At 39.5% G+C, this 23698-nt stretch overlaps 1 protein-coding gene across 9 annotated transcripts in view; it reads left to right on the top strand.

Moving 5' to 3' along the window:
• ITSN2 (intersectin 2) overlaps window positions 1–23698 on the top strand; it is a 79553-nt gene that overhangs the window by 44856 nt on the left and 10999 nt on the right. For 6 of the 9 annotated variants that reach the window (XM_021529772.3, XM_021529775.2, XM_021529771.2 and 3 more), the window contains 14 exons: window positions 263–402; window positions 1281–1361; window positions 3103–3239; window positions 4342–4787; window positions 5981–6102; window positions 7841–8016; window positions 8296–8440; window positions 8836–9041; window positions 9843–9907; window positions 10548–10714; window positions 11008–11053; window positions 11239–11360; window positions 12160–12256; window positions 13075–13266. In XM_021529772.3, the coding sequence (XP_021385447.2) occupies window positions 263–402; window positions 1281–1361; window positions 3103–3239; window positions 4342–4787; window positions 5981–6102; window positions 7841–8016; window positions 8296–8440; window positions 8836–9041; window positions 9843–9907; window positions 10548–10714; window positions 11008–11053; window positions 11239–11360; window positions 12160–12256; window positions 13075–13266 (2142 nt within the window). Of the gene's footprint in view, window positions 1–262; window positions 403–1280; window positions 1362–3102; window positions 3240–4341; window positions 4788–5980; window positions 6103–7840; window positions 8017–8295; window positions 8441–8835; window positions 9042–9842; window positions 9908–10547; window positions 10715–11007; window positions 11054–11238; window positions 11361–12159; window positions 12257–13074; window positions 13267–18093; window positions 21704–23698 lie in introns of those variants that run through there. The other 3 variants (XM_077782452.1, XM_021529776.2, XM_021529777.2) reach the window with 2 other exon arrangements.

Below are 23698 nucleotides of genomic sequence, written 5' to 3'. Positions count from 1 at the left end.
TATGAATTGGTCTCACGTAAAAAAACAACAAACTTGCAAATTATTCTATATGTATTGCATGGAATGCTTTTGTGGCTTAGTTCAGTGTTGGGGCTATTTCTTCTTTGTGCAATATATGAATACAAAGGTAAATAAATGAATTTTTATGGGGAAGGAGGTTTGGATTGTGTATATAATAGGAAAAAACTGATTAAAAACTGGAGGGGAAAAAATGAAAAAAAACCAGAAACACTTGTAAAATTGCTTGTTTTTCCTAATGCAGGTACAGGAGTCAATTCAGTGCACAAGAAGTCCCAAGAAAAGGAAGAATTATGCCAAAGACTTAAGGAACAACTAGATGCCCTTGAGAAGGAAACTGCTTCTAAACTTGCTGAAATGGATGAATTTAACATTCAGCTTAAGGTACTTGCATTATCTAAATATCCTACACTTGTGAGCACTGTATTTTATTTCTCCATCCAGTCATAAAGATTGTTGTCACTTTCACCAGGCTTCCAAAAAGTTTTCCCCAACTTAGTGTCAAATAAGAATTATCAAAAGTCTTGGAGTAAATAATACAATAAAAATTCAAACATACTGCTAATATACTAAAATATCAGTCTCTTGCTAACTGTTGCTTTGCATGATTCAACTATTGCTCACTCTCACCTTTTGCCTTCTAGAACTCTTTTGATTTAGAATTAAAGTTTCTCAGGCCCTTGCACATTCTGTTCTTACAGTATGAGGTCATATTTGCTGCTATTTTTGAATTGTGTACTGAACACTTGACTTTTGTTGATAGACCTGTGTAGTTTCACAGTACACTCTGCAAGGTCTGGCGGCAATCTGGGTACGAGCCTAAAAGTAACTGTAGGTCACTTATTTGTTAATTTGTTGTAAGCTAAGAGTTGTTGACCTCTGGCTCTGAATTTTTGTTTCTGAGGCAACTCTTGGCCTGCCTAAAAACTCAGGCAGCTCCCACCAGGTAGCACACATCCATTTAACTTTACTTACTTCAAGTGGCACTGGTGGGAACTTTTTCCTTAAGTACTGGATTGATGCTGGGCCAGCATGATGGCTCTGCACTCTCCAATTAAAAAAAGGCCACAGAAATTTGTAAATGTGTAAGGAATTTATTTTCTTTTTAAAAGTGGCTTAATGCAATGGGCATTTTCAGTTACTTGTTTATTGCATGGCTTGCTGTGTTCAGTGGCTGCATCCACAGTTCAGTCTTCCCTAAAACATATTTTTCAAAATGCAGTGCAAAGATTAATTGGCTTTTTATCTACCTTATCTTACAGTGTGAGAATATGGATGATTCTGTTCTTCAGTGCCTTTTGTCTCTGCTAAGCTGTCTCAACAACCTCTTCCTCTTACTTAAGGTTATTTTCTAATCTTTGGCTTTTTTGTTTTTTAATTATTTCGCAATTTTTCCTCTGCTTGCCCTTTCTGTTTGGATGTACAACTTCTATTAAATACATTTTCCCAAAAGAAAATCAGTAGGCTGCTTTTCTTTCTGCTAGCTTTTATATCATCTTTAAAACTTAATGTCCTTACCTGCTTAGAAATCCAAACTGCAGAATACTGAGAGCAAAATCACGACTTCTAATTTTTTAATTTCTTAATGGTCGTTCTCTAAGTTGTTTCACCCATGTTAGTTAAGGTAACATGAACCAAAAAAGCAGTCTCAGATGGAAACAATGTCTTCTCCTACTTTTCCATGTCTTGCTCTGTACCTGTATCCATCCCTCCTAAGCTGCGAGTCAGGTATTTGAGTTCTTGTCCAAGTTTAAAAGTCTAGAAGTAGCATCAGGGTGCAGGATATGGCGTGGCAAACAGAACGCTGTCAAACCTCCAGGTTAACCCAGTACTAAAACCTACTTGCTGTCTTTCAACATTATTTTTGTCTGCTGAGGTCAGAAATACTTTTAGAATAATTTATGAGGGAAAAAAACCCCAATCTAACGAAGCTTTTAATTTTGCTTTGCATGAGGGCTTTTCTGTCCTTAAAAATATGAGAGTTTTTTTTAGTGTAAGTTCACTTCCATAGCGCTCCTGAAATTCTGGGCAAAATGAGAAGGAAAAATTGTTCCCCGCTGAATATGTTTGAGAAAAAATTGTAGTAAATTGCTTGATTTAGTTTGTTCCTACAGAGACTTCCAATGACTCAGCAATTGTGTTATCTTGCCTTTGTCATAGAAATTGCACCATATGTCTTAGGCAATATGATTGTTGCTAGAGGTGCATATCATAGTAGGAATGATTAATTCTTAATTGCTTTATTTGTATTTATGAGATCAGATACAAAAAGTCAGGGTTTACCTGCTGCATTGCTCAATGTATATCAGCAGGATTCCTAAGAAAAAAGACTGAACTATCTTAGAGGTGTTTTGCAGCAAGGCAAAGTACAGGCTAAAGTAATTCTATTATTGTTGATTTTGTTTGGTCTGTAAATGTAATAATCCAAAAGATTCATGCTGATTTTTTGTTTGGAAAAGAAGACTGTTATCAGAGGGAGGTGAGATAGGAATTGAAGGATGTGTTCAAAAAGAAAAAGACTGAAACAGAGAAGTTAACAAGTACAGGAAAAGTCCAGTCAGAGTTAGTGTCTTTAAGCTGTGGTTTCCCACAGTGGTAAGACTGCTGGATATATTTATGAAGTTTTTCTGGTTTAAACATGGGGACTGATCACTTGGGAAGCATCAAGGGTGAGCACCTGACTGCAGGATGCTTTCTCAGTTATGGTACAGTGTTGGCTTTCAGCTGAAATCTTCCTCCTTGTAGTTACATAACATACCATTCACTGCCTTCAGTAATGTTGTGTTTGAACACTCAGTTCTGTATCTTCCCCTCTCTTCTGTCATATTTGGCAGTTCCAGCAGGTGTAGAACTGGAAGGGCTCTTTGGAAGCCCAAATTACATACTGACTTTGCAAACCTGTCATCTTCTTTTACACTTCCAACGATTGGACTTTCTTTGCAGTGACCTCCCAGGACTATTAATAACTTAATACTGTTTTGGCCATTTGTATTAAACCTTGGTTGAAAAAGCATTAAATGCCTGGATGCTTTTCTCAAAGATTGGCTTTATTCCCTTTTATGTATTCCATTGTTCCCTCCCTAGGACCTGAGGGAAAGTTACAGCACACAGCAATTAGCCTTGGAGCAGCTCCACAGGATCAAACAGGACAAAATAAGAGAGGTACAAAAAAGAAGAGCCGAGCTCGCACAGAAGAAGCGACTGGAAGATGAGGCTGCAAGGTAATAATGGCTGAGTGTATCAGTGCTGCAGTTCTTAGAACAAAATAATGCTGTTGTGGCTTTTAAGATCTATGTTTTTAATGTAAAAATACATCCTATTGGTTGTCTTAGAGGAAGCACTTTATGTGGAGTACCACTCGTGTAAGAGGGTTTGAATTTGAGATTTTCAATTATTTATATTTGATTTGACTAAAGAAACAGAGCTAGTGACCTTGTAGTGTGGGTGATTCATGGGCTTTGCTCATCACAGCATTTTTCTGCCTGTGATGAAGTTTCATAACATTGTGACAGTCTAAGGGAATCATGTGCCCTTTGTGTGGTGATAGCCTGTTAATTTTTTGGTTGGACATAGCTGTGTGATGGAGTAACAGCATCACTGCACAGCTCCTACTGCATCCTGCCATGTGCTTGGGAACACTAAAATGCCCATCAGAGGAGTGGATGTCCCACAGGGAATGGATGAAAAGGTCTCATCTAGACATTTCTAAGAAGATGGCCCAAAGGGTTGGGTCTTTTCAGAAGAAAGGTCTTGACAGCCGAAATGCTGAGCTGGATACTAACGTCTTTAGACAGCTGAGGCACTGGACAACATCTGAATAGTTACAGAGAATACAGTCAGGTTTCCAGATGCTGTCTGCTGCAGTGTGTCCTAGCAGGGATAAGCACATTGGATAGATTGCAACCGCTGAAGGCAAAAATACCAAGCTGCCAAGATCAGTATGCAAAGGCTATTTTTATCTATGTACCTGATTGAAATTAATCTCTTTGGAAGTCATTGTTTCCAGTGGATACTGCCTTGCTGGAGAGCTTAAATCCAGCTTGGTTTAATTATCAGATCAGTTCTTGCTCATCAGTATGCAGGTGGGCAGAAGGCACTGTGCAGGTGGACTAAAATTATTGAATTTTAATCAGTTTGTTATTTTTATGTGAGATACAGTGGCACTCACATTAAGCCATGGTCTGTGGCAGAGCTGATGACCCTGAGAGTAGGTCAATGTCATAAACTCAATTTTCCTGACAAGTGTCACTGATTACTGTAGGAACACAATCTCATTCATTTTTGTATGGATGTTCTCTTATCTCTCTCATTCCTTTCTTCCAGGAAAGCAAAACGGGAGAAGGAGAACCGATGGCAGGAAAATATCCGAAGGGAAGAGGAAGAGAAAAAGAAGCGATTGGAAGAAGAACGAGTGCAGGAGAAAGTCCAAGAAAAGCTGAAAGCTGAAGAAGCAGCTGCCATGATGAGAGAAAGGGAAAACAAACAACAGCTTCTTGCAGAGGAGGAGAAAAATAGACAAGCCACGATCTCGAGGGAGGTGGAACAACAAAGGCAGAGGCAACTGGAAGAAGATAAAAGAAAACAAGAACAAATAGCAAAAGAAGCTGAGGAGCGGCGTAAGCAGAACGAGGAGATAAAAAAGATAAAAGAAGCAACCAACTCTCAAGATGTGGAGAAACACACTTCTAAAATAAACATAAATGCAAAGTTTGCAGACCTGTTGAAGCCAGCAGAGGGGAAAAGTCTTAAGCTATCCTGGAAAAATGAAGGTAATCTCAAAATTATTAGACTTTTGGACTTTTACTTTTCTGAGTCTTCTTTCACTCTTCAGGTTTACTATTATTGATGTGACTCTGTGGCAGACTTCTTGCCTAAGATACAATTAAAAAGAACCCAAACCAGCAATGTTCCATGTCTTTTGTCAGTTATAAATAATCCTATAAACTGAAGTTACCTCTGTCAGTTTTGAGCACCTATGACTCTGACAACAAATCTTCCAGTGATCATGGTCAACAAGTCGCAGTTGCTGGGAACAGTAATATTTTAGGTTTTTCCTAGGGCTTGCACTTTCTTTCATTAAAATAGAATGCTAATATGGAGGGAGTTTGTTCATTGATGAGAGATGGGCAGGTAATGCTCAGAAAAATGATTTCTTAAAAGTGAAATATAGTTTATTTTTGCATTACTCAATGCCTCAAGTGAATAAACCAAAAAACTGTATGACTAGACCTAACTAGCTGTGGAACTTGGAAAAATAGTGCTTTAACAATATTTTCACTAAAGGCATATTTGATGTCATCCTTCATTAGTTCTTGTCAGTTTTTATTAGCCACTTTTCTCACTGAGTTCAGCAAGGATCAAATTAGAACAAGGCTGAAAGATATTTGCACACCTAAGCTAAACCTTGTAAAACGTTCCTTTTTTACAACATCAATCACTGACTTGGGGAACAGAGATGCAAAGAAAATAGGAATTGTGATATTTTGCAATTATAGGTTTCTAAATAAAATCTTCACAACATGCTGCTGAACACTCATTGTTGCAACAATGGGATCTTTTCAACTTGGAACATTATTGTGATGTTAAATGAGGCTTTATTAAAGCATTGGCTTAGCCAGAGCAGTGTGGCAAGGAAAGAGGAGAAGATAAAAATATCATTTTCAATGATATCTAGCAGAAGGTGTCCCTGCCCATGCCAAGGAGATGGAACTAGATGATCTTTAAGGTCTCTTCCAGCCCAACCCATTCTATTTTTTTGTGATTTTTTTTTTCACTGCAGAAGTCGATGCATTTTATTATCTCAGTTACATTTCCATGATTGGTCTGTTAAACTGATGCCCTGATACCTGCACTGTGTCTGGGGCAAGAACTGATATTCCTGCCAGTTGCTTAGAGCGATGGGGCTCCAGCTGAGTGCTTGTCTCAGCTGTGCCAGACTGGTAACTGTTTTCTTACCTTCCAGACAAGGCAGCTGGGGCTGCAGAGCCGAGGAATTCCATTGCCTTGGTAAATTACAGAGCTTTGTATCCATTTGAGGCAAGGAACCACGATGAGATGAGCTTTAATACTGGAGATGTAATTCAGGTAAGATTGGCTATTCATATTTAACTTGCAAAAATTAACCCTTTTCTCTAGCCTTGAGATGCACAAAGTCTTAAGGGTCAAAAGCATTGTGTTGATGTATTGTATGGTTTACCCAAAAATTAAATTGGATTGCTGCTTTATGCTTTTTTAAACAGGTGAAATTAGGATTAGTTCAGCCAAAATATTTCTGAGTTTTACACATCCTAGATATGTTGACAACCTCTGTGTATAAGAACAGTGAATGCTAAACATAAACTTTCTAAAATTAGTAGATCAGAAACAATGTAGTTGTTGCAGTTCATTGCACATGTACAAGTTGACTTCTGAGTGTTTGCTTGAAATAAGAGCACAGTTAATAGACACATGAATTATTTATTGATGGTATGTGAATTAAAATCAAATTAGTTATATAACAAGTAGATGTGAAAGATTCTTTTGAATCTTAATACTGTTTTCCAGTATATTCTTAACAGAGATTTCTGCCTGTCTGAGCAACCTGGTCTAGTGGAAGCTGTCTCTGCCCCTGGAAGAGGGGGTGGAACCAGGTGATCTTTAAGATCCCTTTCAACCCAAACCATCCTATGAATCTGTGATTCTCTTTCTTGAGTGTTCCTTTAGCAATCCTTCCTTAGGCAGACAGTTAGAGTAATTTATTCTGTATCCATTTACTATAGCACTTTTTGAAATTTGCTGTGTGTAATGTTACAGCAGGACTATAAGAGTGGAAATGCCTTGTGGCTTCTCAGTTGAAGTCTGTGTTATTTCGTGTATATTAGTTACTAGCACTTGTTTAAAAATCTTTGCCTGCAGGTCAGTGTGTGAAAACTGATTTACAACCATGGTAATACAGTTTGTAATGTATGTGGGGTTGCTCCTCATTCAGACTGTAACTAATACAAGTAGGTGATAAGGAGGAATTTATAAAGCATTGTGGTACAAAATATTAAAATTAACTTGACTAAATTAGCTTTCAGTTTGACAGTGTTAAAGCATTTATTTGCATTTTCATACCAGTGAGCCATGCAAGAGGGAACAAGAGAAGTAGGTTTTGCTTTGGCTTCCCTCTCAGCTGTAATTGTATCATTTAACTGCTGATAACTGATTTCAGAAATAGGCTAACAGCTGCCACCTTCTCATCCTCTGGCATCCCTAGCCCCAGCTAAGCTAACCAGCTGATACTCTTTGATGGGCTGCTAATTTTTAGCCAATTTTCACTAACTGGCTTATTTGCAGCATAATGGAAGCTTCAGGATTGCTGTGAATGTTTAAGGACACTCTATACTTAATCACATAGTAAATAACAGAATTTTTGGATGTGTTTTGGAAGCAGTCAGCTGACAGAGTTAATTATATCTGTGAGCAGAACAGCAGCAGTTGTTTCCTGCTCTGCTGGGCTCTGCCTCTTGGCTGCACATTCAGCAGAATCCAGCACAATGCACTGGCATTTTTGGCAGGACAGAGTGGCTCAGAGGCACTGCATGACCCCCATGTGCATGTCTGGGGCCTGTTTGAAGCATTGCAGTGTCCCTGAGGTCTGTCTGCACCTGTGTCTGCACCAGTGCAGCTGCATCATCACAGGGCAAAGTCAGCTCAGTTCTGCCAGGACAGAGTGAAAATGTCTTGGTGTGGGCACTGTCCCTGTTCAGGTCAGAGAGCCAGCAGGTGATTATACACAAGGTACCCTGCTTGTTTCATGCTGCTAATTCTCTTTCCTTTGTATTTCTCCTCCTGTCCATAGGTTGATGAAAAAACTGTAGGAGAGCCTGGTTGGCTTTATGGGAGTTTTCAAGGACATTTTGGTTGGTTTCCGTGTAATTATGTAGAAAAAATACCAGAAGGAGAAAAAGCTTTATCTCCTAAGAAAGCCTTACTTCCTCCTACAGTATCTTTATCTACTACCTCAGCTGCTTCAGAGTGAGTTGTTTTTGTGTTTGTGTTTAAATTGCTTTTTCTAAATTTAGCTGGCACATAATGTGCTGTATAGTTTCACTTGGTTTTAAAATATAAAGGCAGAAAATTTATTGAAGAACCTTCTTAAGGGTCTTGTCTTGGAAAATTTAAATATTTGATAGTCTGCTTTGCATTGTAAAGAATATCAGTTTTATCAATATTGAAAAACAAAAGTTCTCTGCTTGAAGTAGTTTCTAAATAAAAGTTGTAATTTCATCAATATGCCTTGTGTTCAATTTGCAGACCACTTTCACCAAGTAAATCTGCAGAAGAATCTGATTACCAAAACATCCCCTTTTCCAGCCTGAATGTTAACACAGCCTGGCAGCAGAAATCAGCTTTTACTCGTACTGTGTCCCCTGGATCTGTTTCACCCGTTCATGGACAGGTACCTTGTGCAGAACTTGATGTATTTCAGATTCATCTTAATGAAAATGACTTAAAGAAAAACCAGAACACCACACAAGTTTGCTAGTGCTGGGTGCACTGAACAGGCTGGAGGATAAAGAAGCTCATCTAAATATTCTTCTACTGTACATTAATGTAATTCCAAATATTTTCAGGGACCACCGAGCAAGACCACTCATCTTTCATAATTTTAAAATAATTTTCACATATAACTAGACACAGAATATATTTCTAACAAATAAGAAACTGATGTAAACCAAGTTATTCAGCCATCACCTAGCAATGAATTTGCTTAACCTTCAATAAAAGATATTCCAGTGTTTGTTCTTAACAGCTGGGGCAGTGTGGTCAACCAGCATCACTTCTGTCTTACAGGGGCAGCCTGTAGAGAGCCTAAAAGCACAAGCACTTTGTTCTTGGACTGCAAAAAAAGATAACCACTTGAATTTTTCAAAGAATGACGTTATCACTGTCCTGGAGCAGCAGGAGAACTGGTGGTTTGGAGAGGTACATGGAGGAAGGGGTTGGTTTCCAAAGTCCTATGTCAAGCTCTTACCTGGGAGTGAAACCAAGAAAGAGGAGTAAGTGTGACTTTTGTTGTTTTATTCAGCAGTTTGCAAAAAGAGGTGGTTTAGAGTGCAGAATTCTTGCAGTGCTTTAGTGTGCAGACCATAAATGCCATTTAGAATTTACACTGTCATTTTAGGCTTTTATTATTTCATTCTGGCAAGCCAAGTAATGTTGGGCTCACTGCTGTGTAACTATAGAAATCCTGCTAGGCTGAGTGCTGTGAAGCATCAGTGGCTATTGATTATTCATCAAGTGCCAGACTTTTTGTTCATTAGCAAGTCTCCTCCCTTGCAGTGCAGTTGCATTCTGCCTCTGAAGGTGCCAATTTAAGTGACCCAAAACTAATTGTAAGCTCTGTACAGAGCAGTAGTGTGTTTTTCTTCACTTGAAAAGATTATTATGCCTGTTATAATGCTCCAGGGTAACTGTTCAGGTAAAGTCTGGTCACTGTGCTGGGATGGCTGCACCACTGTGTGTAAATTGTTCAATTCATGCATTTTGCTAAAACTTCTTAGAAATTCTTTAGAATAAGAGATTTTAGTTAGAATCTTTAATTTTCTTCTTTCGAATAACGTAATTTATGAATGTATTATCACATTATATTTTTAAGTGATGTGCTCTTATAATTATATATATTAAATATCAGTAATACTTGGCACTGTTTGATAGTCAGGGAAGTCTTTGTAGTTAATTCAGAGACAGTACCAGCTCTGATATAACCAAAGTAATCGTAGTCTCCTGTGAATTGAGAGGTTTGCTCTTGATTAGCCTCTTGGTAACACAAAGCTTTTCTTTCTCCTTTTTTTCTGCAGACCAGAAGTTATTTATGCAGCTGTAAACAAAAGGCCTTATACCCAGAGTTACACAGCAGGAGAGGGTAAGACAGCATGAAAAATGCCAACTAATGCTACAGTCTGGTTCTGCTTAATGACTTGTAAATATAGTTCAGCTTGTGAGGAGTTTCTGAGCAGCACTTTGAGTGCTTATCCAAAACACACAGTGCAAATGTTTGGCTGTTGATACAAAAGTTCTAAAATAAGGGAACTTAAGGTTTACATAATTCAGGTTGAGCATAGGCCTATGTTTTGTTATTAAGACTTTTGCTCAAGCATGAATATATTTCTGAAAACCCATAAGCAGAGGTCTCTTCCTGCTGTTCTCTACTTTGTTATGCTGTTCTGTAAATATATGAGAAAAAATTTATCTCCTGAATGCGGATCATTCTCTTACAGTCAGTAAGGAGTAGAGAAAACAGGTATTACTGGAGAAAAATTTCTAGTGTATCTCCACACTTCCCTGATTATATTTTAATTGCAGCTGTGTTTTTTCATTACAAAGTTATGAACCTGTGAGAGTAAATGTGAGTACAGTCAAGCAGGCGGACAGGTCAGTTCACAGACTTGTGAAGGTGTGATCCCTGTTGTGAACACACTGGAGAATGCTGATATCCCTTTATCTGGCTCTGGGATCCCTTGGTGCCAGCTGAAGCTGTTCTCTCCTGTGTGCTCCTTGCACAGAGTACGTTGCCCTCTATCCGTACTCGAGCTCCGAGCCCGGTGACCTGACATTCATGGAAGGAGAGGAGATCCTGGTGACCCAGAAGGAAGGGGAGTGGTGGACTGGGAGCATCGATAACAGAACTGGAATCTTCCCCTCCAATTATGTCAGACCAAAAGATCCAGATGTGAGTTCAGAGTCTGAGAATTAACAGTTCTCAATGTATTTTCTCTCAATTTTACTCTGCTGGCACCCAGCTCTTACACAGGGATTTTGAGCAGAGGTTAATATGCTTGACAGAAGAGAAAATTCTTAGTAGCTTAAGTGCTAAATCAGAACTGTAGCCAGTGTCACACTGCCTCTCTCTCTGTGTAGAGGATGGTGTTTTGTTAAATATGGGTTTAAAGTTAAAATCTCCATGTGCTTTTACTGTACTGGTTTTATTGCACATTAAAGGTGGTTGTTGTTTTGTCTTTGTAGGCTTCTAGCTATGCTGGCAAAACTGGAACAATAAATAAGAAACCCGGTAAGTGTGTGATAACCTTTTAACATTTAAGGCTGTTTCTTAAGTTACTCTGAGCATTTAGGTTCATGGCAGTGTTTTAATGGTGGCTGATATTCTTAGCTGCAAGTTGTGTACCAGGATATTTCTGTGGATCCAGCTCTTACTGCAGTGAAAAAATAACAAAGGCATTACTGCTTTCTTTCCAGAAATTGCTCAGGTTACTACTGCCTATGCTGCATCAGGAACTGAACAGCTCAGTCTTGCTCCAGGACAGCTGATACTTATTCTGAAGAAAAATGCCAGTGGATGGTGGCAAGGAGAGTTGCAGGTAATTCAATAAATAAGTGATTCAAGGAGGAATAATTGTGACTTCATGAATAGCAAGGAGGTGCTCTCAGGTTTAATTCAAAGCCCCTAAGTATAGAGCTATATAAAAGCTGGTCAGAAAGTCATCCTGTATAAACCAAAGGGGAAGAAAAGCTGTATGATAGATTTTTTTTGTTTGTTTGCTAGATTGCTTGGTTGGCTTTTTTAAACCTTGGGTTGCTGGGGCTTTTATGGTTTTTTTAGTCGATTTTCTTGGTCACATAAAATAGTAAAAATGTTGATTAACAGACAGGAGGAGGAAGAGACAAGTTGACAGTTATTTAATTGGTTAGGATTAATTGGTGAAACATTAAACTGTAAAGTTACTCTAATGAAAGAACAGCTGGGTTTGGAAGTGGAGTTGGAAGCTTGTTTAATGTAAAAGTGCTGTTCCCACTTCTTTCCCCATCTAGATTTAAGAAGAATGTCTTGTTAAAGTGCCCTTGACCTCATTAGAATCTCTGGATATGATGCATAGGTGGAATATTCATAGAACAAATTTTCAGAGCTACATTTGAGTTGTACTCTGAAATCTCACTTAAAATTTTTGGATGGACATATTAGGGTGCAGCTTTATCTGAATTGTGTTGTTTTATGCTTTAGTCAGATTTTCATCTTTTGAGATTAATTTATTAGCTGTTTAGAAGCCTGACCATTTCTCTTTTGTTGGCAAAACTCTGTGACATACTTGTTGCAATTTTTTCCAGTCTATGGACTATTCAGTTTTTCAGTTGTGTAATAACCATTATAAACATTTACAGGCAAGAGGAAAAAAGAGACAGAAGGGATGGTTCCCTGCCAGTCATGTGAAGCTGCTGGGTCCAAGCAGTGAAAGAACTACATCAGCTGCTCCCTCAGGTGAAAAAAAAAAGATTTTGTATTTAATTTAGAATTTTATGTAACTATTTCAAATGTTCATGCATCTCTGAAGGTCAAGCATCCATCTTCTGGCCTTTTTATTTTTGATGATTGCTCTGAAGAGCCATTCTCTTCTCTTTTGGAAACTCCGTGTTTCCAAGTGCTAGCAAAAATCTTAGAGCTAGCAAACATTGGCAAACCATGTGGAATTACATGCACTGCTCCTTACAAAGAGGGACACTAAGCAAATTTTCAGGTTATTTCTAGATTTTTCCATTTGAATAGTTGGGTACAAATGAGGTTATTTCAGAGAAAATGAGCTTTTTTGCTTCTGTGTGCTTAAATTATGCTGTTCTCCACAGCTATGAGCTGCTTATACAACAATTTCCTGGGTTTTACTGGACAAAACTTCCCTGTGACTAAAGCAGCAACCCATGATTAGCCAATGCGTGTTTCCTCTTCTCTGCAGCATTTCCCCCACAAGTGTCTGCAGTAAGATAACCGCTCACTCTCTTTTCAGCCAGTAAAAGAGAGAAGGATACTTAATTACATTTTAAAGTGTTCAGAAGGCCCCAGTAGATGCAGTCCATTCATTATAAAAGTTCACAGATATATAAATTGGAAATAAGAATTACTGGCTGGCTCAATTTTAAAAAGGTAAAAGAGAAGACAATTCTCTATCAAGATAAAATCATCTGGCATTTTTCTCATGCAACAGTGCATGTGAGATGGTTGTTTCTTTCCTGTGATTTTGTCAAACACTGAGAAAATAGTTTTAATACTGGTGTGACTCCATTCTGCTCTTCTTTTCTTCTCAGTGTGCCAGGTGATAGCCATGTATGATTACACGGCGAACAATGAGGACGAGCTCAGTTTCTCCAAGGGGCAGCTGATTAATGTGCTGAACAAAGATGATGCTGACTGGTGGCAAGGAGAAATCAATGGCGTGACAGGTCTCTTCCCCTCAAACTATGTGAAGATGACCACAGATTCCGATCCAAGTCAGCAGTGTAAGCAGCCTCTATTTTTGATTAATTTTGTTACCTCATTTCAAAGGTGTATTGCTGTTCTTTGTGTTTGGAATTTGGAGTTCCAGGCATCAGCTGAATCAATTAGTACTTCAAGTACTCTTTATTTAAATACTTTATTATAGTACAAGGTACTTTAAACCCTTTTCTAGTTAACCAGCAAACAACTAGCACATTATCAAACAGCCAGTGGAGGATAGCAAGAGTGCTGTAGGATGAGCTAAAAATACTGGATTAGGTAGGAGTTCTTCTTCCAGCAAGATTCTGATAATTAACATGGACTGGGAAGCAGTGCAGGCACACTGCAATTACAGAACTTGCTCAAGTTTTGTAAAATAAGGAAAAGTGCTGTAGTAATTTTAACACATGTCAGTTATGTAAAAATACCCATTAAAAGGATAGGAAAAAGATTTTGGCATTAGCACGTGGTCTGTCCAGTTCTAAATATGCTTGTCCTGGCTCCCAGCATTCCAGCTGTCATCCAGTCCTGAGAAACAAGATATGTCAGGACATAGGTTGAGGTGAAAATTACCAGCAGCAGGCTGAGAACTGAATCCTAAACTGTACACCTGACAGTCAACATCTTCTTTTTAGCACAAAAACACAGTAATGGTTTCTGGTGTCCCCTACACACACCCTGTTTTTTGCCCCCTGTTCCCAGAGAAAATCCTCCTCCCAGAGAAATTTAGCACAATTTTTACTCTCCGCTTTTTATCCTGTGATTAAACCAACTTTTACATCAGCCACAAATGTGGGTTTGGGTACACACCATGATGCCAGAGTTGCTTCTTTGACATGACAGGCCTTGTCCCTTCACTTGCTGTTTTCCTCTGAACAATGTTTTAAGTTCTCTTGGAATAAAAACACCCATCTGGGAACCTGGCCGAGCCTCACTCTTATTAGTCTGTAGCTACTGCAGGATCAGTCTGCACTTCAGATTTGATCACATAGCGTGTTCTTACAGAAAAATTCACAGACTCATAATGAAGGTACAGCTTGGGTTGGAAAGCTAAAATATTTTCCCTGGGTAACTTGCTATAGTTCCTGGGCAAAAGAGAGTGTGCACCATTCTTGAGGTTTTCTTTTTAGCTAAATTACTTCTGAGCTCATATTTTTGGTAACACTTGCTTCTGGCTTTTTTTTTAAATGCCTTTGGCCAATGTGGTTGGGATGTCAAAGACTTCTGGATTTAGATTGAACTTAACATTCTTTGATTAGACATAGCCAAATCGTGAAAATGGTCCTCTGAAAGCTTTAATTTGTTTGCAAATCTCGCTTTTGAAGAAACAATATAGACTGTACCAGGTGGGCTATAAAATTAAGATTCTGGCTGAGTATTAAAACTTAGGAATTTTCAAAAATGATAGAGGTAACAGCTTATCACATCATGTGTGTTATTTCAAGTTACATTGTTGAATGTGACAAATGCAAGGTCATCACATAAACCACTGATTTTCAGCAAAAGCCATGCTAAGACCGCGCTGTAATTAAAAACATTCTGGATAATGAATAAGTTTTTCTCAGTGTTTGCTGGTACATCATTAAGTTTTCCCTCAGATTTCAGTGATGTGAAATAAGAGTATTTCCATCCACATCAAACTGGCTTTTGACAAACTATAATGATGTGCAGATGTGCACCATGTCATCCGTACCTGGCCATTAAAGTTTTCTCTCATAACTACTCTGTGAAGTAGCTCTACAAAATCCACCTACTACCAAACAAAGAGTATGTTGAGTTTATTCTCATTTTTTAAAATTCTCTCAGGATTTCAAGCTAAGCTAAGTTCCATACTGGTTTTGTGCTGGGATTTGCCACTCGGTTGTGATATAGGCATTTGGAAACTTAAGGAAAAATCCTGTCTCAAGCCCAGAGCCTGCACAAACCCAGCACAGCTCAGTAGCTCTGTTCAAATACCATTTCCCAGATTTCAGCTGGGCTGCTGCTGCTGGTCAGTTGTGTTAGCAGTAAGCCACTTCTCTGTACCTCTTCTGTAACCAGAGGAATGTTTAAATGTGTCCTGAATGAACTTCCAAACTTCCTTGGGTTTCCTTACAATATTTTTGGCTCTTGTTTAAACAGAATAGAAAAACTATCACAAGTATTCTTGAGAAATCACTCAGGAATTGCCCCATAGAAATGTTGATGTGGCCCTCTACAGAACAGCTTTGAGATATGAGAGAATATAATTTTAAAAATGCCTTGTTGCATTTTAAAGAACTGCTGATCTGAGTATTATAATGCCTGTGTTGAATAATAACAGTTTTTCTCACTGTTTTTTCAAGAACAAATATAACGGTGTTGGAAAGGGAGGAGGCAAATTTGGTTTACTCAGATAGGTTTGTGGCTTAGGAAAATTCTGGTTTTCCCACGGATCTAAAGACCTTTGTATCTGGAGTCTTTTCTGGAGTTATTAGTTGTGGCTGTAATTGCAAACTTTCCTAGCAAAGAACTGGGGTCAGTGAGATGTCCCTTCTCTTAACCTGCTGACTTAGCTCTGCAAACAGAGCAAAACAGAACAGAACCAGAACTTTTCCTCTTGGTGTAGCTGCACATCCTGGCATAGGACCCCTGCAAAGAAAGAAAGAAAAACAAAATTACTTCAGGGCATTGTATGTTTGAGTGTTTGTCTCTTAAACATGTGGTGATTGTAGAACACAGGACAGTTGAGTTCAGTGGTGACTGTAGTGGTGGTTAGACTTGCTCCTGTTTTAATGACATTTTTAATAGCCTCTTTTCTAATGTTTGCACAAAAGCCATCATAAATAATAAAAATACTCAGCAGGTTTTAAAATAGATTTAGAATAAATCTTTGAGTGTTTGCATAACCATGCAGGGTGAGGTCTTTTGTGTTGCCAGTACCTGTCTAGTGCCAGGTTCTCTTCCCATCCTTTCCAAAGTGTTTGTAAGGAAGGTAGGCATGGTGCTGCTCTTACCACTTCACAGTTCTTCCCAGTAGCCTGGTCTGGGGATAATTTTATTTTGGCCAGTCTTCATCTGCTTTGCACATGGAAACTTGTTCTCTTATTATTTGTTGGCTTTTTCAATGAGATAGTTTCTTAAGTTTGTCATAAGTGGAACCTTTTATTTTCTTTAGTTGAGATTTTCTCTCCTCAAGTAAATCTCAACCATTAAATCTCAAGGGTCAGGTCTTTCCTCTGTTACCAGGATCGCACAAGGACACATCTACCAGGTTCTCTTCCCATTCCTCTCAAGGGATGTTTAAGGTGGCGTTGGCAGGAGAGAAGTGTAAGGAGGGAAGACTGCTGCTCCAGCTGTATCTGCATACTTGGTTGCTAAATGTCTTCTAGTGTTAGAGATCAGTTCATCCCTCAGAGATGTTCTTGCTCAGGGCTGGACAGCTCAGCCAGATGGAGACACCTGTGCTCCATGTGCAGAGGGGCTTCTGGTTCATCCTGAGGTGTCTCATCCCATGAGACTCCCAGAGCTGAATGTTGTGCCAGTTCTTTTTTCTCTAATCCACATGTATTGACTGTTCTCTGTTCACTCTTTCTGCTTTCCATAACCCAACACTGCTGCTAATCCTCACACATCAGAGTTACTCCTTGGGGTGCTCAGCCTGAGCTCCAGGATGTTGTTTGTAGTAACATCTCTAGAGCTACCTCATTTTTGTCTTCCCCAAACCTTACTTGTAGATGTGACATGTTAGAGACGTGAGGCAAATCCTGCAGCAAGGATCTTTATTTCCAGAAGTTGATTTCCATGCACAAAAGATCTTTAGTAATTCCTGTCCACACTATCAGGTGGATGAAGCTGACTCACTTCCAGGGGTGTTCATAGTGAAAAAACAACTTCTGAACTGACGTGCTTGTGGGCAGTGCATTTCTGTGTCTGTATGGACAACACATTCCAAGTTCTCTATTTCATGCCAAGTAACTTCTCTTTGTGGAGTAACAGTTCATGGTAGCAGTGGCTTTGAGGTGTTGCTTGTTGCAGTTCCATGCTGATATTTTAACACATGAGGATTAATGGTTTATTCTAAGATTTTACTCAACAGCTCCAGAAATTTACCTCTTTTACCAAAGATCAAATATGAAATCAATCCCTTAGTTCATAGTGACACAGTGACTTTGTATTTCTAAAACTATTTAGTGAATGTCAGTCAGGCTTGAAAACACTTCCAGGTTGTCTGGGGTCTGGAATAATCTCTGGATTGCCCACAAGGTGTGTCCCTCTTCAGACCATGTAGCCCTTGAATTCTGAGGGATGTGGTACCTCCTGTTCCATGGACACATAAAATGAGAGGCAAAGTTTTAATTTCTTTCAGGCTCAAACAGAATTGAACAGGTTAATTGTTATGTGCTGATATGAGTAAATTCCAATGAGATTCTTCTTTACAAGTTTAGTTTTATCTGATTTTCTGATGTCCCAGTAGAAGTTTCTCAAGAGAAATTTTGTTTTTGTAAATGTAATGTTTACAGAAAATTTTTTGACATCTCAGGGAATTTTGCCATTGCTTTTAAAAAACTCTTAGGGTTTGACCTTGAATTGAGTCTACATGACAGAAATTTTCCTTAGGAAGAAACTTTTTCTTTAAATGAATGAGCTGCAGGGGTTTTCAGAGTCAGCAATGGCTGGTCCCAAGTACTTAAATTTGTGTGTTTGTAAATGTGAAACTGCAAGGGTGGAAGCTTGTGATGTCTGTTTTCAGAAAGTTGAATGCTCATTATTCCTTTCTGACCTTTTTGGTGTTGTTCTGTCTTTGTCCACAGAAGTCATATGTTTCACTCTTCAAATTTATGTTCATTTTATCCTTCATTTTTTTTTTGTGTTGTTTTTTTTTTTTTTAGGACCCAATGTTGTCTTCCAGTGTGAAAGCACCTCAGAGACCCACTATCCAAGTTTGACTAGCGTGGAGGCAGGGTGGCCAGCCCTGCTCACGTGTCTGACACAATCCTTTTGCTTCGTTTGAACGTTAGATCCAACCAAGAAATTAGGTTTTTGCGGGTTTTCTTCTAATCTACAGTTTCAGTGGATTTGTAAAAGCAGAAAGGATAGTGGGTCTTTGTGTGGCTTTCACTGCTGTTCATTCTTGTTTCCTTTAGTATTTCCTTTGGGATTGATAACTGTAGTCATTAGCATGCATATCAAGTATTGTTTGCATGGTGGGATTGCAGACACACAAAGACCCACTATTTGCACAGTTTATCTGAGCTGTTTGGAACGGGCACTTGTGTTCTTTTAATGTTGTAATGTACATATTTTGCAGAATTAAAATGGTCATTGATTATTGTTCTAATGGACTTAATTTAATATCTTACATACTGAGCTTTTCAAATTGGTGGCCTTCATGGCTCACCCAGAAACAAATCCTACCTGTCTGCTGCTGATAGTCACTGTGATTACAAACATGCTACAGGATCTAAGGGTTAGATCTGGTGCACTCCATCCAGCCTTTTCACACCCGTTTTAACAGGGGAAAGAACTAATAGGTGTAGAGTGGAGGATATTTTAATGTTTTTTCTTCCTTCACAGTAGTTCTACAGCAGGAATTCAGGTTTATTTGGCTCAATACAGTCTATCCTTAAACAGCCTCCTTCCTCTAAATTCTGATAATTCATATTTGCTTTCAGTTTTGGCAAATGTGCTTAGTTGCTGCAGTAAGTACTTGCACAGCCTCTGTGTGACCAGGCCCTTCCCCTGCCCCTTCTTTTCATTAGATAGTTCATGGTACTGAATTATTTGTCTCTGGCTGTGGTCTGCAGTGACATTTAAAGTACTGTCTTAAAGCTGTTGCTCTTGCTCCTGGTAAATAGTGCAGCAGCCTACTGCAGAGGTAACCTCAATGAAGAGGTGTTGCCAGGAAATAGACCCTAAGAGAACCTGGAGTGAGGACAGAGAATTTGGGTTTAGGATGGAACTGTGCTCCTCAGCCCACAGTCCTGGCTTGTTGAAAATGCAGTGCAGTATGAGCTGCCCATGTTTTACTGTAATGTTTGGAGGGAAGGAGGAACTTGGAACCTTGATTCCTCCTTAAATAAAAGGATTAATGTGATTCTAGACTACTTCTCTGATTAAATAGTTCTGTGCTCTTGTAACAAGAGAGATGTCTAGACACAGTATTTAATTTAGTTGGTTTCCTGAACTTGGTTATGAAATGGCAAAGGTCACTTATGCAATCAGAAATGTTTACAAAACAAACTGCTTGTTTACTATATAGACATATATATAGATTAATGTTGTGAAGGTACTATCAGGAAAAGGTTAATCCAATTGCAGAGATTTAAAAGCCTTTCACCAAAATCCAATGTTATGTATTTATATCCTTGATCAAATAATGTATATGTGCCCTTTAGTCCAGAGATGTATCTTCTGTGCAATACAGACTACGCAATGTGCCTACAGAAAACTATAAATGGATTTTAATTCTGGATGTATTTTGTCTGAACCAGTATTTTGTTACAGAATGAAATAATGTTGTAGGCAAATAATATGCTAGATAATCCTTTGAGTATTTCAGATTACTTGATTTCCTTCTGAAACCACATTTTAAGTGTTTCTACTAAAATACACTACTCACCCAGAATTGCCTTCTCTGAATTTGTCTTGGAAAGCCTGTTTAATACAGGCTGAAATGTGTTGTGCTGCACCAGTGGCATCGAGCAGTCACGTACTGTAGTCTAAGGATTAGGTGATCTTCTAAATTATATCATTTCTAAAAGGCAAAAAGGCAGTGTTATCTGTGGGATTTGAGCCACGCTGACAATCAGTGTTCAGTCAGTTTTCCTTGAATGCCAGAATACTACTAATTGTCTTTGAAAAATTAAAAACAACTTCCCATCCTCACTGAGGTATTTGAGGATATACATTTGTGACATTTTCCAAAACCAACTGGCATCCTACTCTTTCTTTAATAATTTTTTTTTACTGCTACATTTGGAGATTACAGTACTGTTGGCAAAGTTTTACACAGGTAGCCCTGTGTTGTTGCATAGATATGAGCACTGATAATTACTGAAACCTCTGCCCTGAAGACTGAAGAGTATTGAAGTGAAGAATTTTGTGCTTTCACAGCTATCTTTTCATGCTTCAGTATTACCTGAGCACACTCTAAATTCCTTTAAGTGTAATAATAATTATAATAAAACACAATAATGCTGATTGAGAGAGACATAGTCCCTGCCTTCAGTATTCACCTGTATTGCAAAAGTCTGCCTAGCACAGCTCCAGCACACTTGCCTGAGAGCTCTGCTCTCCTGCATAGTGGTGCAGAAATAGTTGGATACATACATCAGATCATCCAAAGGAGAGACTATGCCAAGGATGTATTTACAGCAAGACTATTTAAAAAATTCTGTATCAATGAAGCAGTGTAGCTATTGGAAGTTGCATTTAAATCAGACTTTTAAAAATTATACTTTGTCTCTGGTTGTGTGCAATCCACCCCTTTGTTGATAAAAGACCTTAGAGTTGAATTCAGCTGGTTATCCCAGCCAGTCAAGTAAAATCACTCTTATTTGAGTGAAAAAGGTTGGCTGTGGAACTAAGGAAAACTGAGGTGGAAAACAAAGTCCCTTGTTGAACTCATGCTTCCCAGGCAAGAGCTGAGAGTCTAAATGTTGCTGAGAGACAGACAAGGTTAAAAAGTAAAACTGAAGCAAACATGGAAAGCAAAATACGCTGTTTGCTGTTGCCTGCAGTGTGGTACTTGCTAAATGTTGTGTCCTGTGGGCCAGCAGAGAATAGGGCCCCTGGTGTCACTGGGGGTGAGAACCAAACAGTGCTGCAAATGCACAAGAACGAGTACCAAAATGCTATTTCTGTAACTCTCTGGTGTGCATCATGAACTAACAAACTCCAGAAGCCCGGTTTGACACAAGCTTAGTTCCTGATCCAGGGCTGGATCCACACAGGAAGGTTCTGTGCCACCGCTGGGACCAGAGGCAGGACTGGGTGTGTGAGGAGCCTGTGGTGGTGAGGGCTGGGAGCACCCAAAGCACTGTCTACACGTGGTTAATGGTGCAGTCAGGAGCAGAAGGTACAAAGCACCATCAGAGAGTTACACACTAATAACTGAAACATGTCCCTCTGGTCACTGAACATTTCTGCCATCTCAGAGCTTTGTCAGATTGTATTCCTGTGAGATTCTCGTGGGCAGGGGTGGAAACACCTGTAAATAAGTCTGCTGGTAGGCATGCCCACACTCCTTGGCCTGCAGCAGGAGCTGCTGCAGGGTCATGCTGCTTCAGTGTAATGAACTCATAAAACTGCTGTATTCTGGTGTGTGCTGCCTTAAAGCCCCTCCTTGTTTTTCCCAAGCCGAGTGTCACGTGTGGGATGGTTGTTGAGACATGTGAATGCAGGCTGTGCTTAGCATGAGGCAATTGTTCACCTTCGGATCTGAACAAAGTTGTAAGATAACTATGCAAATGTATTTTATTAAAGGGACACATAAAAGGATCTAGTTTGTGTGTTGTGGTTTTTTGTCCATCTGGAGAGGATTTTTTTTATAGCTGAATAGCTTGGAATGAGCATTGTGTCACCTGTGATGGAGTGACTTGATTTTGCTTTACCTCTTGAAAATTGATGAATAAATTTCCTCTGTTGTAGCACAGTATCCTGTGTTTACTTATTAGGGAGATTGGATAAAAGTTTTTATTATTTTTCCCAGGGCCTGATGGAAACTGCCATTTTCACAGTAGCAAATTTCTTGTATTAATTCCTTTTGTGGGTTTCAGAGGCTGCTGGTGGCTTCAGGAGTGACAGGAGTGTGTTGGCCTTGTGTGTGGCTGCAGAGCTTGCACCTGGCTGTGGTGGTGTCCCCTGATGCCATCAGCTGCTCTCTGGCTATACTGAAGAGATCGTGCTAGTGCCAGCCCATGGTCCTTAAGGGGACTTGTTGCCTTTCTATGGCAAGCTGGGAAAATGGAGACAGGAAAAAGACCCCCAACCTTTACCTGTTTTTCCCAGCCATATCAGCTGGCTTCAGAGTCAAACAAACAGAACAAATAAACAACCCCTTCCAAAAAAACCCTAACCCTAAACAAATATTTAAGACCATCAAGTCCAATCATTAATGCAGCACAAATAAACTAAATCTTGAAGTGCCATATCAATGCTTTTTAGTACTTCCAGGGATGGTGGCTCCACCACTTCCCTTGGCAACAAGCTTTACAACCCTTTCCATGAAGAAAGTTTTCTTAATATCAAATCTAAACCTCTTCTCTATCCCTAAATAGTCTTCATTGGTCACCCAAAGCAGTTCATGTCTCTGGTGTTGCTACATCCTTCCAGATGAGTGCCTGAGCTCCTGTTGGAGGGTTGACATGTCTTTTCAGAGCTGTCATTTTTAATGGCTTTTTTTCCCCTGTCCATTGAGTGGGTAAGTCTGTTGGGAAAATAGTGATATATGTTATTAATCTGTCTTTCATGGGAGGATTTCCTTTCTTCAGAAACTGTCCCTCTTCCCTTGAATGGGCTCATACCCAAAAAGCCAGTAATTGGTAAGGTATTCTCCTCCAGACTCCCATGTTTTTCAGGGCTTTAAATCTCCTGCAGAAGAGAGCATCTTTTCACTGTGAAGCACAGTAGTTTTTCATGCAGGGGTAGTTATATTAGCAGGAAGAAATTCTCCTTGTTCAGGTATATTTGGAAAGTATAATTTTAAATACAACTCCATAGACTGGGATTTCCTGCTTACAAATACTCCAAGTTGTTTTGCCCTGGCAGCTGCTTCCTTAGCTCAGAGAGCAGGATTTATCCCAGAGGACACCACAGTCAGTGTAGGCATCTCTCTGTTGCTGTGCCCTGAGTGTCCGAGGTTCCAGACACCCCCTGCTTGCTCTGGTGAATGTTCTGGAGAGAGAGCTGGGCAGGCTGTGCCCCAGGCTGGCTGAAAGCCTGGCTCTACCTGCTCTTGGTGGGAGAGGCAGGCTGGCTTCCCCTCCAGGGAGCAGGTATCCCTCTTGGTCAGCAGAGCAAGTGAGGAGCTGCAATTATCCTTGCTGCAGACACTCCCAGAAATCACACTGCTCTTCCTGAGCTGCCTGAGGGGCTTGGGATGAAGCTTCAGTAGAGGGAAGCCAAGCCAAGAGCTTTCTGCTGCCAAACAAGGCAGTTTTACTGCTTCCATACACATTCCTGACTGTTAAACCAGCAGAAAACTGCTGTTTTCTTTCCCCCCCCCCCTTGGGATTTGTTTGCTGCCAGCATGTGAGCAGCGAGTCAGATAAGTGCCAGAATTGATGCAAGGAAAGGAGGGAACAGCAATGTGGGAGGAGAAGGGGTGGAGATGTAGCTCCACCCTTTCAGCATCAATGAGTCCATGGGTTGCTGTTGCCACTTAGGGAAAACATTGGCAAATGCACTTATTAGGCTGGTTCATTCTCCTTTTATTTTTTGTTTTTCCCTTCAGACTCAAATGTCTGAATTCATCCTCTAAAATCAAATGTGGGG

This window comes from Lonchura striata, chromosome 3 (assembly GCF_046129695.1).
Source record: "Lonchura striata isolate bLonStr1 chromosome 3, bLonStr1.mat, whole genome shotgun sequence".
Lineage (NCBI taxonomy): Eukaryota > Metazoa > Chordata > Aves > Passeriformes > Estrildidae > Lonchura > Lonchura striata.
Note: the sequence above shows the minus strand (reverse complement) of the source record. Positions and strands in the feature narration are given on the sequence as shown.